This window comes from Thalassophryne amazonica, chromosome 2, assembly GCF_902500255.1.
Source record: "Thalassophryne amazonica chromosome 2, fThaAma1.1, whole genome shotgun sequence".
NCBI lineage: Eukaryota > Metazoa > Chordata > Actinopteri > Batrachoidiformes > Batrachoididae > Thalassophryne > Thalassophryne amazonica.
In genome coordinates, this window is record NC_047104.1 from 37,156,227 (window position 1) to 37,171,870 (window position 15,644).

General features: G+C 39.6%; 1 protein-coding gene across 1 annotated transcript in view; it reads right to left on the reverse strand.

The window, feature by feature from the left end:
• LOC117503507 (transient receptor potential cation channel subfamily M member 1-like) overlaps nt 1-15,644 on the reverse strand; it is a 143,711-nt gene that overhangs the window by 9,189 nt on the left and 118,878 nt on the right. The window contains exons 21-26 of the mRNA XM_034162772.1: nt 14,331-14,459; nt 12,198-12,449; nt 4,976-5,150; nt 2,285-2,305; nt 1,538-1,682; nt 1,110-1,309 (exon numbers count right to left, since the gene is read on the reverse strand). Of these exons, the coding sequence (XP_034018663.1) occupies nt 1,110-1,309; nt 1,538-1,682; nt 2,285-2,305; nt 4,976-5,150; nt 12,198-12,449; nt 14,331-14,459 (922 nt within the window). The remainder of the gene's footprint in view (nt 1-1,109; nt 1,310-1,537; nt 1,683-2,284; nt 2,306-4,975; nt 5,151-12,197; nt 12,450-14,330; nt 14,460-15,644) is intronic.

Sequence of the window (15,644 nt, forward strand, 5' to 3'; positions counted from 1 at the left end):
TGGCATGAATGTCTTTCCATACCTATGAGCTGAGCTCTTGCAGCTGTTCTGGACGTCAGGTTCATAAAGAAAGCAGGACGTCTCATTTTGGGAGGAAAAAAACATTTTAGTCGATTGTAGTTTATTGTCTGTATTGCAACGTTTGTAAAGAGGTGTCATTTGATTTAAAGCGGCAATTTGTTTTGAAGTTATTAATTCCAACCGGACTCTGTCTCAGCAGAGAGCCGCGCAGCGTTTGGAGCTGTGCCAACAGAACGGAGGATGATTCTCGTTTCTTGACTGCAACAAGACAAGAGTCTCAGTTAGTGACTTTAATACACACAAAAGTGACTTTTGTGTGCATTTTAATGGCTTTGAGAGAGGTTAAGAAGCGGACTTACTGCTGCTGAAGAGCAGCGAATCAAAGCATTGCTTTATTGATTCACGCTTCAAACTGGAGTCACGCTGCAGAAATGATTGATTACAGAGCCGTTATGCTGTATTGAAAATAAGTGTAATGGTCCAAAATTATAGTGTAACGGGCCGTAATGCAAGTTTGCGCTAGCTAGAACACTGCTATAAAATGTATATTATATTCAGTTTTATTTTACTTTGCAATTTTATTTAACGTTGTATTATTATTATTATTATTATTCTGTCTCTGCTGAGTATTGGTTTGTTTATAAGTTTGTTCTTGTAAAAAAAAAAAAAGGAGGGGGTTGATTTATCATATGTATGTGCCCCAAATAAAAAAATAAAATAAAATAATTCCTAGCTGAAAATCAGTTCTGATTCTTCAGAGGTAGGTTTGCTTAGAAGATTGGTTAATATAAAAAAAGTCTAATTACACGTCCTAGACTTGCTGACATAACTGAACGCTGATTATTCTGTCTGTCCCTTTTCAGTTCATTATAGTCAAGAAATGCCTACTAATTTTAGCATTTGAGTGTCATTGAGTGCCATTGAGCTTCACAGTGTACACATTTCACTATCAGCTGCAGAACAAAATTTTATTTCTGCTATTCTGTATTTACCAGTCAGAATACTTGGAAGTCCTAAAAAAACATGATGAATAATTAAATGTTTGTGTAAGCACCAGACACTTCTGACAGTTCGTATCTCATCCTTACGGAGTCGTCGCTTGTGGTCTTGCTCGCCATCTGTTTGGTGGCAGCAGTGACAGAGCAGCCGTTTCAGGATGATGTAGATGTGGGGGATGATGATGAGTGGAGGAGGAAGTATCGGACGGTCGTAGAAAGTCATGATCAGCTGGTAGCGCTGAAACTTCCACACCTGGTTGGCGATGGACTTCACCTCAAAGAAAGTGTTACTGCAAAAAATGCAATCCAAGCCTTTTTAATAAAACCTCTGGATAGCTGTGTGTTCTCTATTTCCAGTTAAACCACGCCCACTTACGGTTTAGGTCCTGCCCACTCCGAATACAGATACAGATAATTTAATTCAACTTGAAACTTTGATTCAAAACTTGAAATCTTGATTTAAAGATGTTTTTTTTTTACGGGTTAGTGTATGTTTTGTGTACAGGCAGGTAACTGACTTGAAGACAGCGATGAGCAAATTGACCAGCAGAATGTTGGCGACGAGCAGGTAACACGCCATGATGGCGGGAGTGAGCCAAGCACCAGGAATGCACGGGGGAAGTTTCTGCCCATCTTCATCATACATGTTTTCACCACAAGGTGCTGCAAAACAAAGACATGACACCTCAGTACAACTCATTAAAATAATAAATACTCACATCTTTAAAGAAAATGGTTCAGAAATGATCTTACAGTTAGAGCATTTTGATGACTTTCTGCGATGTGAACACAACATCACTTGTTGCTCAAAGTGACATCAAATAGTTTCAAAACAATTTTTGGTTCACAACCTAAAAGTTGTTGAACATTTCTTTTGACCAGCGAAATATTCTGCAGCAGAATGCCTTATAGTTAATACTTTGTGTGTGCTTTTGCCCCTGTCCACCGCCTGGAACACAGGTGAGGTGGTGTGGACATCTGGTGAGGAACCCCCTGGTTGTCTCCCTAGGGATGTCTTCCAGGCATGTTCAACTGGGAGGTGGTTCCACTGAAGACCCAGGACACACCAGAGGGATTATATTTCCCAGATGGCCTAGGAATGTTTCTGGATCCCCTAGGAAGAGTTAGAGGATTTGGCTGAGGATAGGGAAGTGTGGGATGAACTGCTTAGTCTGTCACCACTGTGACCCGGTCACGAATAAGAGACAGAACATGAATCAATGAATAATGCATAACAGAGAACCAATTCTTTCAAAGGCACTTACGATTGATTTCCATGGCGTAGACTTTTCATAGTCAGCACAGGACAAGCAGCACAGTTTTTAAAAAAGAGAGAAATAAAAACCATTTTGTGATTACATGAGTGAGACTTATATACTGTCCAGTAGGTATGGTAATGCTGGTCATCTTTGATGTGTGAGCCTGATTTGTTTGATCCTGTAATCAGGATTGAGTATTAGTTCAGTGAACAAAGGTTAGCATCTCTGCCTTGATTCTGATTCTGTTGAGTCTTATTACAGGGTCAAAGCGAGATAGACAGCCAAACAAAAGTGAACCCTTTAAGCAAGATTCCTTTGATCCTGAGTCTACCATTAATTTTTGAGTTCTGCACCTTATTCCCTTGATCCTGGAATCAGGATTGTTGATTATTTCAGTATTCAGGATCACACAGTTCAGCAATCAAAATCTAAGTTTATGGTCAAAGATGAGCAATCAGGATCAAGGATCAGTAATCAGGATCAAAGACAAGGATCAAATCTGAACAATCAGGTGGAAAAATCAGCAATAGGAATGAATATTCAGTGATCTGGATCAAAGATCAACGATTGGGATAAAAAATGAGTGATAACCAAAAAATATCTGGATCAAAGTTTGATGGCAAGATCAGAATCAAACAAATAAGCTTCAGGCCACCACTTAATCACATTGTTGGTGTCCGTGCATTTGCATAACAGTTTGTACTCAACTAATCAAAAATACAACAACTAACCAAGCTATACAGCACTTTCATGAATGAACAAATCAGTCAAAATTGCTGAATATGGTCTTCACATGACTGAATGGAAAATCAAGGGTCCACACTCACAGGCTCACAGACAATGCAGTTTTGGAAGCAATAAACACATTAATTCAACTACCTGATTGTATTGATAAGAACATTGGTAGATGTGAGAATTGGAATGGAAACTCCAGCAATGAGATCAATAAAGGAGATATGAAAAGGCAAACACATGTCAAAGTCTAAAATTATGTTGGTTTCCTTAATTTCAATGTATGCATCTGAAAACTGGATGATCTCTAAGGCCAACGAGGATTTGACTCCAGTGTTTGAAATATGATGCTGGAGACAGAATAATTTGACAATGAACACAGAACTAACACACATTATGGAAAAGACTCATCACTCAACAATTGCTGGATTTCATCAGGAGAAGGACACTGAGGCATTTTTTGACATGTGGCATAGTGTAGTGGAAACAACATTGAGGAACCAATTATGCAAGACAAAGTAGAGGAGTGTTGGTAAGGTGAGACCTTACCCTTGTGAAGCCCTTTGGTGTGACTTATGTTGTGATTTGGTGCTATTCAAATAAATTGAATTAGAAGATCAATGTCGCAGAGGCAGGCCTCACTACCTGGATAAGATCAACAAAGAGTGTGGTTTGAAGAAGATGGTGGTTGCAAGCAGACTGGTGTAAAATCATGCAGATTGGAGACTCCCAGTCAGTGATGCCGATAACTTAATAACGTGTTACTCTAATCTGACCGCTTTTTTCAGTAACGAGTAATCTAATGCATTAATCTTTCCAAATCAGTAATAAGATTAAAGTTACTTCTCTGAGTCACTGTGCATTCCTATTATTTTTGTATTGCGATGAGATGCAGGTGGAGGTCTGAACTGCTTCGGCCACTTTCAGCAAGCTGCTGCACAGAGCCGCATCCACTGTGCAGCAGCTCCGAGTTGAAAAACTGTTCTCACTCAAAGTGCGGTGATGCTCAGAGTTATCATTTTGCAAAGTCATTTTTACATTTTTTCCTTTAAAACTCTGTGCCACTCTGTGTGTGTCCTTGTTAAAAACAGCTGATCTGCGAAGCACAAATACTAACGCTATTGTTTACTAACGCTATTGTTTTCCCCCCACCCAAATGCACCCAAGTCTCTTTCTAATGTAAATGTAAAAATAATGTAAAAAAACAATGCTGTTAAAACTTTTTTTACCTGTCAATCTGGTTGTGTTTTCTGCATAAATAAACATTATTCATTCTTCTGCTGAAACAGCAAGCCAGGGGCAAATCCATGCAGGAAGGGAACATGAGCCGGCGGGTTGGGAGATGTGGCTCCCCACAGCTGCCCTAGATTAAAGGTCCACTTTTGAAGACATTTTTTCATACTATTTTTCATACTAATACTACTTATGATAATAATAATAAGAAGAACAATTTCAACAACTAAAATGTTAAGAAAGAATTTAAATGTTTATTTAATAGTTACATTTATAAACAATGTAGGTTAGAAATTGTAATTTTTACCATTACAGTGCTGTCAACAGTTAAATATGTGGTCAAGAAAGAGGTCTTTATTTATTTATTTTTTTTTATAAAACAAGTATTTATGTTCATTGAAGTCAAGAAAGGGTGACTATAAAGTGAGTACTGGCAAAACGGGTTATGTTCATGTTAATGTGGTGGAGGGTGTTGTCGGCAGCTGCTGAAAGTAACTAATAAAGTAACTAGTAATCTAACTTAGTTACTTTTAAAATTGAGTAATCAGTAAAGTAACTAAGTTACTTTTTCAAGGAATAATTGTAAAAGTAAATCGGTAATTGGACTACTTTTACAAATTAATTGTGACAACACTGCTCCCAGTATTGTCTGTCAGGTACTACTAGCAATATATATGTTTTCTGTGGGAGTCTGAGGACCAGGGATCAGCTGACTACAGATTCTCATCTTACGGTCTATAGAGTCTGCGAACACCTCGCCATAGATCATCCAGTAAGGCATGTAGAAGATGTTCCGAGCCAGACGCCATGTTGGCTCCTCATCAGGGTGGAGGATGGCCTGCCGTGCAACCCCAAAGCTCATCAGTACCACCAGCATGATCACCACAAAGTACAGCATGTCAATCATCTAAAAAGCAACAGAAGACCAATCAGACCACAGATGTTGAGAATTAATATCCTGAAACAGATTCAGAAGACTTTTCTGTGTACCATATTTTCCAAACTCTCAGTCACTTTAAAACATGTATTTTTTTTTATCTTTTACTTGGTTTTCTGGTTCTGTGTCTTATATATTTGAAAGAATCTTATGTATGAAAAAATACTGCATTATCATCTATGGCCACAAGATGGCACCATCTACATGCATGACACATTGAAAAAGAAGATGTTCTGAATGAGCACGGTATGCTGGGTCTTACAGAATAAGGGAAATTAATAAATTATGCTCTCAAACTGAAAGACCACACTCTTTAATAAAGTGAGGCACTATAGCCTTCATGTTACTAGGAAATCCACTTGTCTGGGCTGTGTGGGACAGACAGAACCATATCATGGAGAACAGCTAGGCTACAATAAGACTAATTATAATGTCTAATCATCATGGCACATAATGCAGTGCCATGATTGCACTGCATTATGACACTTCCGGTTCCGGTAGTGGTTGCACGCGCGGTTTGAATGTGCTACACTGATTCTCACAACAAGGAAATAAACTCACGATAATGGACTATATGTATTGAATTTTGAACTTTATGCAACCTAAGAAGAAGCACAGACTTGCTTTTGGAACCTGGAACCTGAAAAGTGAAGGCTCATTTCTGTGCGAGCGGAGCGGAGCCAGAGGCTAGCCTAACAGCTAACTTCTCAAGTTTGCTACAAACGAGATGCCACCGAAAAAAAGTCCAGCAACGGAGGATATGGATGAGCTGAGGAAGTCAATAGACTTACTCACAGAGGTGGTGGCCTCTATCACGGACAAACAAAAGCAAATTAAAACTGATGATGTCGGGGACATTCTCAAAACACTCATTTCCTTGACTGAAGAGACGGTTGTCATCAAGGAGCAGCAAAACAAAATTCTATAGCTGATGGAGGAGGTGAAACAGCTGAGGATTTTAAATGTGAAAAAGGACAGAAAAATTGCAGACTTGGAGCGGAGGATTAATGACTTGGAGCAATACTCCAGAGTGAATGATGTGGTCATCACAGGTCTCAAAATCAAGCCCAGGTCATACGCGAGGGCAGTGGCGAACAGCAGCGGGTCAGAGGCAGAGGAGCAGGAGGCTGACTCCGCGGAACAACAGGTCGCAGCGTTTCTCCAGTCCAGGGGTGTTTCTCTGGATTTGGACTGCATAGAGGCTTGTCACCCTCTTCCTCGAAGAAGGGACAACGCGACGCCAGCTGTGATCATGCGGTTTCAAGGAAAGAAGTTGAAAGGATCGAATGTCTTTATGAACGATCACTTGACGCGAAGGAATGCTGAAATAGCACGTAAAGCCAGAATCATGAGGAAGCAGAACAAAATACAACATGTGGGTGAGCAACTGTAAAATATACATCAAACTCAATGGGTCACCAGAGGAGGCCAGAGTTATTGTTGTCAAGACTCTGGAAGAGCTGGACAAGTATGATTGATGGTTTATGCAGCATTAAGGTAATGAACATTTTCTAATGACTCATAATAACAGTTCAACAGCTGAATATCAGCATTTGAGAGATAGAATCCTGGACAATGTAATTCACTTAAGTTCATTCGAATCCACAGAGCATGGGGAGTATGACCCAGAGAAAGACATGGACCCAGACAGTGTTTTTTTTCTCTAATGTGAATGTAACTTATCAATTATACACTTCAATAGTAGGAGCATGTACAAAAATTTTAGTAGTATTAAATTTAGAGTCCCTTTTAGCATTGTAACACTATCTGAAACATGGCTCAACAATGATAAAGGGACAGATTTCTACTTAGAAGGCTATGAACTCAGTTACAGAAATAGAAAAAATAAAATAGGGGGAGGGGTAGCTATATATGTACATAAGAACTTAAGATTTAAAATTGTTGAAAATATGTCAGTTATAGTCAATGGTCTATTTGAATGTATATCTATTGAGATTATTTGTGAAAGAAAAAAAAACATAATAGTAAGTTGCTTATACAGAACACCGGGCTCAAGTATAGAAAACCTTATGGTGCATATGGAAAAACTATTTTTCAACACAAATAAAACAATGTATATCACTGGTGATTATAATATAGACCTAATGAATCCCAATAGACATAAGATGACTGATGAATTTATTAACTGTATGTATAGTATGAGCTTATTTCCTGCAATTACCGGGCCTAGTAGAATCACATTACAGAGTGCTACTCTTATTGATAATATTTTTACAAATGACATTGAATTATTGAAATTAAGTGGACTAATGATATGTGATATAACTGACCACCTACCTGTTTTTATTTTATGTCAACATCTAGTGGCTGGAATCCTTGCAAGTATTGAAGGTCAATCACCATTTGAAAGAAATCCAAAAAGTATCTTTCTCTCAGGAGTAAATGAAACAGAAATTAAAGAAATTGTTCGTAAGTGTAAAAATAAATGCTCCACTGATTGTTTTGACATAGACATGAGATTAGTAAAAAAAAGTCATAGATGGCATAACAAAACCATTAACTTATATTTGTAATATTTCACTGCAAAATGGGATATTCCCAAATAAAATGAAAACTGCTAAGGTAATTCCAATTTTTAAGACTGGTAACAAGCACATCTTTACTAACTATAGACCTGTCTCTCTCCTCCCACAATTCTCAAAAATACTTGAGAAAGTATTTAATGACAGACTTGAAAATTTTATAGAAAAAAAATTGCCTGTTAAATGAAGGCCAGTATGGTTTCAGACCTGGAAGATCTACATCTATGGCCATTATTGATGCTGTAGAGGAAATTGCACATTCATTGGAAAAGAAAAAAAAAATGCTATTGGAGTTTTTATTGACTTAAAAAAGCATTTGACACAATTAATCATTCAATTTTACTAGAAAAATTAGAAAAGTATGGAATTCGAGGGGTAGCATGGGAATGGATCAAAAGTTATTTAACTGAGAGGCAGCAGTTCGTAAAGATGGGTAAGTACGAATCTTCATGCAAAATTATCACATGTGGACTGCCACAGTGTTCCATATTGGGTCCAAAATTATTTAATCTGTATATAAATGACATCTTCAATGTATCTGGTCTGCTGAAACTGGTCTTATTCGCTGACGATACAAATATTTTCTATGCAGATGATGATTATGACGATGTTATAAACACTGTAAAAGAGGAATTGGCAAAAATTAAAATATGGATACACAATAATAAACTGTCACTCAATCTTGAAAAAACTAAAGTAATGATGTTTGGTAATGGCAAGGAAAATCCAAATATATCTATAACTATTGATGGTAAGGTAATAGAAAAGGTAACAGAAATCAAATTTTTGGGAATAATAATAGATAAGAATTTAAACTGGAAATCCCACATTAATTACATACAAAAGAAAGTATCAAAAAATATAGTTATTATAAATAAAGCAAAGTGGGTACTTAACTATAACGCCCTGTACATTTTATACTTCAGTTTAATTTATCCTTATCATATGTTATAGAAGTTTGGGGTAACAATTACAAGAGTACTCTAAGGCCATTGGTACTACTTCAAAAGCGTGTAGTACGCGTTATCCACAAGAAAAGCTACCTGGAACACACAAATGCACTCTTCTTACAGTCCAAATTATTGAAATTAATTGATTTGGTGGATTTCTGCACAGCTCAACTGCTATACAAAGCCAGTAAAAATTCTCTACCGGCCAACATTCAAGCCCAATTTATAGAAAGGGAAAGTGTCTACAATCTGAGGGGAAATGGTAAACTTATACCAAAAGCTGTAAGGACCACGAGAAGAAGTATGTGTGTTTCAGTGTGTGGAGTGCGATTGTGGAATAGTTTAGAATGGAATTTAAAACAATGTCCAAACATTTACCAATTCAAAGCCAAATACAAAGAAAACATTTTACTACGGTACAGTACACAGTGAAAATTCTTACTATAGTCATTATAGTATTAAGATCATAAAACATTAAATCATTTAGTAACAATAAGTATATCAGAGTTAAGGTATTGTATTGTATTGAATATTGAATCTTTACTAAATTATTTAGTATTTGTAGTATACTGATGAGTGATTGAAGAGTAAGCATATTCACGGGTACTGGAATTGTAAGTCCATTCATGAGCTATTGAAATTGTAAGTATATTGATAAATTATTGAAATTGTTGTCTATTCATGAGTTATTGGAATTGTAAATATATTGAGGTATTGTAAATTAACTGCAGTTGTATTTACTGTCAATTAAGCAATCACTGAAGATATGTGCACCGGGGGTGGGATTTAAAAAGTATTTACTTGTTCCCACTCCCTTTCGAACTTTCTTGTTGTCATTTTTTGTTTTGCTTCTTTTTTGATTTTGTTTATTTTTTCATATGAGTGTAGAGGTACAGAGAGTACAAAGAAGCTTTGTTCATTTGATTTGCTTATATTGTGAACTGACATGATACTGGAATTGACAACTAAGTTCGAAATAAAAAAAATTGATTGATTGATTGAATGTTTTAAAAATCTTCAAACATTTAATTACACTGAGTGAGATAAACATGCACGTGATTAGCTCTGAACAGCGGTGACAAGAAACAGTTTACATCTGAAATATCTCAATTCATCATGGTCACCTTCCCAAACCTTCAAAGGTATGGACAAGCTTTAAAAACATGATCTTCTTGGATGTACATCCATGAAAGTGAAAATGGAGCTTTAACATTGTGATATGTCAGAAAAAAGTATTATATTATCCAGGCTATATGTCACATATTAATATTAGTCCCATCTGTCCAAAATTTAGTCATGAAGAGGGGGAAAAATCCATACAACTCGGACCAGTTTAACATTTATTTTTGAATCATGGTGCCACCACAAGAAGCAAAATTAAATTAATTGGTGCATTATTTTTTTAAAAACACAAATAACCTAGTTAGTGATCAGAAACTGTTATTGTACATTGGGGAGGTGTTGGTCTAGTGGTTAAGCATTGGGCTTGAGACCAGAGGATCCTTGGTTCAAACCCCCGGAAAATCACTAAGGGCCCTTGGACAAGGTCCTTAATCCCCAAGTTGCTCCCAGTGTGTAGTGAGCGCCTTGCATGGCAGCACCCTGACATTGGTCGGAATCATCGAAAAAAGAAAAGAAAAAAACAAACAAACATACGACCCACTGGATGTGAACTAACACCGTCCAAAAGCTCTGCTTGCCAGTCAGAGACTTTACTACTGAGCTACGGAGCTGTTCTTTAAAAGCTGTGGGAATGTGCCTCATATCAGGAAGGACATGGAAGTATTACAAAAAAAATTAAAGTCACACACCATAGTAAAACACCACATTTATCAAGCGAGTAATACAAATATGATCTGTCTGTTCCTCTGTAAATGACTCATGGTCACAGACATACAGTCAAGAAATGACATGAATGAGAAGCAGTTCACTCGTCTCATTCATGTCCACATCTGCTGGTGTGTCTCCAACTGGCCGCGCGCGTGTCTTGTGGACGACGTGTTGCAGGACACCACATCATGTGGAACAGAGCTCACGTAGGTGATGTGACAGTGAGCTCGCCTGCTCTGTGTTCTGATCTGATGGTCTGTTTCAACCTGAGAGCAGCATGTCCATGTGCGCGCCGTGCACGCGCTCATTTGCTGCATCACGTCGCCACAGTGATATATGGTTTTATTTATGTCCACTTGATAACAGCAAACAGACACACGTGCGTCACAGTGGGCAGTTGTTTGTCCATGTCCGTCCAAACACAGTACGTGGTGTCCAGATTCACAGATTTCCACAGCCGCTTCAGTGGGAGGACACACCTCCTGTCATCTCAGCACACACACCAAGGCCACACAAGTGTGGCTTTGGTGTGCAGTCTGTTGTTGTGCCAAGAGTGCGACTGGCCACACATTTTCTAAGTGCCATGCGAGCGGTGTTAAATGTTTGTGCATATCACCTGGAATTTGTCTGACACCTGCCGCAAGAGGGTGTGATGGATTCGCACAGTGCACACTTTGTCGATCAGGTGCTTGTGTGCGCAAATAGTTGTAGCAACAGGTGTACGAGGCATTGGAGGCAGGGACGACATTACACAGTTTGCACGCGATTCCTGTGTCATGCACACTAAGTGCACACTTCGTCCAAACTTCACACTATGTGTGAAGCGGCCCTAAACATGACAAATGGTGTAAACTATTCCTTATTAGAACTCTATCAACCCAAACAATAATTTGCATCATTTTTGTACTGAAATTGGAGCAATTTTAACTTTTGACCCCTGTACAAACTTAAACTGACCTTTGTCACCAGTTTTGCTGTTTTTACCCCATAACTCCAGAACATTCCATCACAGATAGTCCAAACTATACCTTTTTGGAATTGTTATGATCAGGCAATGTGATGTAGTTTCAATGTGTAATTCTTCATTGACCCCTAGCTGGCTACAGCTGCTACCCTGTGATGGTTATCATACATGTTTATGTAGGTCATGGTACATCGAGGCTGGATTCTCAGTGTCGTTTGGTCACCTTCAGTGGTACTGAAAACCTGCTTGGCCCACGGACTAATCCTGAATTTTGACATTATTTGGTAATGACTTGCATTTCTGTGGCATCCACAGTGTTGTTGTACACGCTGTGACATCAAACGTTTTCCAGAAGCATAAAGGTTGTGCTAAAAATGTTTGCTTTTGTAAGTTATATAGGACAAGTCTAACATGTTACATGATCAAACCGCACACTACATCATATTTGCGGGCAAACATGATCTGCACACTTTGGTTTTCACGGTTGTAGATCATGATCTTCCACAACGCATATGGATGAAAGTGAGAACAAGCCATAAATATTCAATGTTTCACATCAAATTTAAGTTAATATTTATTGCAACAATTAATTAGAAAGGACCTACTGTAACCCCTAAGCATAACAACATGGTTCTTTTTGGCTGACGGACTGGAATAATATCAAACCTTCAAGCTATGGAGTTCTGGATCAGGACTCTACACCACCCCTGATCTCAGCAGTGCAGCCTACCATTTTGCCAATCATCATGACGTAGGGTCCCAGGTACTTGTTGACACCAAAGATATCGAGGACTCTGATGTACCAGAAGATGATGTCAACACAGTAGATGACACGCCCATAGCCCAGGTATGGCTCCATCTGCAGCCGCAGCAGCAGCCCCACCAGGAAGACAGAGATGGCCACCAGGTCAGTGATGTTCCAGTAATCCTCCAGCCACACGTTGAACTTCTGCTTCAGCTTCCCCGGCTCTGACATCAGAATCTGAAGGCAGCACAGGGATGTATTGGTGGTACTCTTGACCAGTTTTTAATGATTAATGTAATAAATAATCACTCTACCACAAATATTTGTAATAGGAAGGGCAGTCATTAAAAGTATCTGTCTGCCAAGGTATTTCAAAGGAAAACAAAAAAGATGCTTTGAACTTTCTGCAGAATGAATTGAAACTTCATCACTTTTCATTCTTTCTTTTTTTAATTAGTATGTTGCCAGGGTTACTGGTCACTAGAGGGCCTCAGGGTACCATCCCCTCAAAATACTGAGAAAAGAAAATGCAGGACAGCATAATTAATAAATACAGCATGCAAATGGCTGTCAGTGTGCATTTAAATGTGTTCCAACATTTATTTTCATTTCGGTTCGTGCGAGTAACGCCCACTTCCTGGTCAGATTGCTGGTCATAATAAAGTTTATGGAAGGATGTAAACTTTACACGATCATGCGACCTGAGGCTGAGTTTTAATTTGAGAAAGAAACTTTCTTTCAGGGATGCAGCTCTGTGCATGTCATGTTTTTAATCTAATTTTATTGGACAATAGACAAATCACGCCCAGTGCAGGAGTCTCACTCACATGCCATCATTCTCACTGGAAAAATGATTAGCACGCTGACGACTGCCACAGCCTTTGTGTATCCAGCTTCCAACTTTTGTCTTATTACATCCGACAACGACGTAATAAAATCATCGGGGTTTATTTGTCTGCCTGTTAGCAGGATTACGTCAAAACTCCTGCACGGAGTTTGACAAAATTTTCACCACAGCCAGACATTAGGCTGCGGAAGACTCCATTAAATTTTGAAGGTGATCATAAATCTCCATTTGCTCTTGTTACATTTGTGTGCTTTTGCGATCATCACATGATATCTGTTGTGTGGGCCGCCAGAAGAGGAGGTACTGCTGGCCCACCACCAAAGGGCGCCCTGCCTAAAGTGCGGGCTTCAGGCACGAGAGGGCGCTGCCGCCACGGACACAGCCGGGAGTGACAGCTGTCACTCATTAATTCCTGACAGCTGTCACACATTCTACATCATCGCACTCCATAAAACCCAGACGTCATCTCCACCTCATCGCCGAGATATCGTACTTCATTAGAGGTAATATCCTCAGCCTTTTTGTGGTATTTTCTGAATCTGTTTATTGTGAGTGTTTGCAGGTCCTTAGTTTGGGGAGGCTGTGCAAGACGGCACTCTTTTTCCTCTGAGGGATCGCTGCAACGTATTGAGAGGTGGAGGTGGCATTCCCACCGTTGTTGTTACTGGGTGTACACACACCCACACTTGACTGTCTTTGTTCTTCGCCAGCAGTACCAGATCCGACAGTCCGGGACGGTGATCACCTGGGAATTCGGGACTTGGCGGCTCCAGTATTCACCAGGTTCTGTGGCGGCGGAAATCGTGTGGTTCCGGCTCTTCTCAGGACAGACGTCTTCTATCCTCGAGCCTGCCCACATGTCACCTTTGTGGATTGACTGTAATTATATTCTGAGATTGTCTGTATGTTCGTTGTGCACATTTCACAACATTAAATTGTTACTTTTTGGCTCATCTATTGGCCGTTCATTTGCGCCCCCTGTTGTGGGTCCGTGTCACTACACTTTCACAACAATATCATTTGAAGCAGAGCACTCTTTGGAATCTTAAAGCTTACTTTCAACTAAACCTTTTGCTGGCTAAATTCAAAAGAAGAAGCCAACTGTGGACTAACTATGTTAATGTTGTTAATGTTAGATATCAAGATAGGATATCACATAATTAAAAGCAAAGGTTGCAACCAATGCACTCTGGCATATTCAAAGTTTTGAAGCAAAGCTAGTTCCACATTTTTCATTGGACATGACTCTACGATCGAAAAGGTAACATTACCTGCCTGACTTTTTCCAAACCCAGCGTAATGATGTACGCAACAACAATCCACTCCTGTAGCGAGGGCCAGCGCTCCATCTTCACCAGTATGATGTAGTTGTAGAGCATCAAGTAGACCAGATAGGAAATCTGACAGCAAACACACTTACATTAGTCTCATACAAAAGATCATCTTTAAGGAAAATGTCAGAGATCTGACATATACATGACCAACATTCACTTGAAGAGAGAGAGAAAAAAATTTAAATAACATTTGCATCTCCCCAGGGAGGTCTTCCAGGCATGTCCAACTGGGAGGAGGCACAGTTGAAGACCTGGAGGGATTATATTTTCCATATGGTTTGGGAACCCCTTGGGATCCCTGGGAAGAGTTACAAGACTTGGCTGGGGATAAGGAAGTGTAATGAGCTCTTGTTGTACCTGTCCTGGCAGTGGCCTCTGTGTTTCTAATGTGACACGTTGTGTGCACTGAGCCATCATTCTTTTGTAGCTGTCAGTGAGTCTCTGGTCAGCAGCTGGGAGGCGGCTTGCTGTGCTGTGTGCACCATATCAGCAGTTCATGCAGATGCGCTCCCACCAACCCCCCCGGCATGCCACGTGTGTGGTGGATGGGTGGGGGGAGCACAACACACACGCGATTCACACACACGGCACGTGTTGAGGGGGGAGCCGACACTCTGGCACATCACGTGTGTTGCTGTTTTACAACGCCACACTCGTGGAGGCATTTAGACAAATTTCACAGCCAGCTCAAAAGTGATTGTCTGCTCACCGTTTTTGTGCTAACAGCGCGAATGGCCACACATTTTCAAGTGTTAAGTGAAGTGTTAGATGTTCGTGTGTGACGCCTGCAATTTGGTCGACACCTGCCAAGAGGGGGCTCGAATGTGCACTAGCAGGGCACTTGCTGTCTTTTGGCCGCTTGTTTGTGTGCGAATGTTGTGGCAACAGCTGTACGAGGCGTTTGAGATGGCACACTAGTCGAGGCGGTACGCTAGTCGACTTCAATTGTGTTATGTGTGAAGGGGCCCTTAAACTTGGCCGCACATGGCAGCAAAAGCTGTAGCAAGTACAATTATTAAGATCCTAAATTGAAATAAATTGGACTGGACCTCATTCAATGGGTCACCAAAATAATTAACAATTTTAAGATTTAATAATTATTTGGAACAAATGGGCAGACCAGAAATGTAAGGAATTTGAATATTAAGATTTATTAATCTTTAAAATTGAAAGGTCCTCTTTGGAGGGACCCAGGTTAAGTCATGCCACATTCGTAAAGGCCCGGTCACACGCACTTAACGAAGGCCAAGG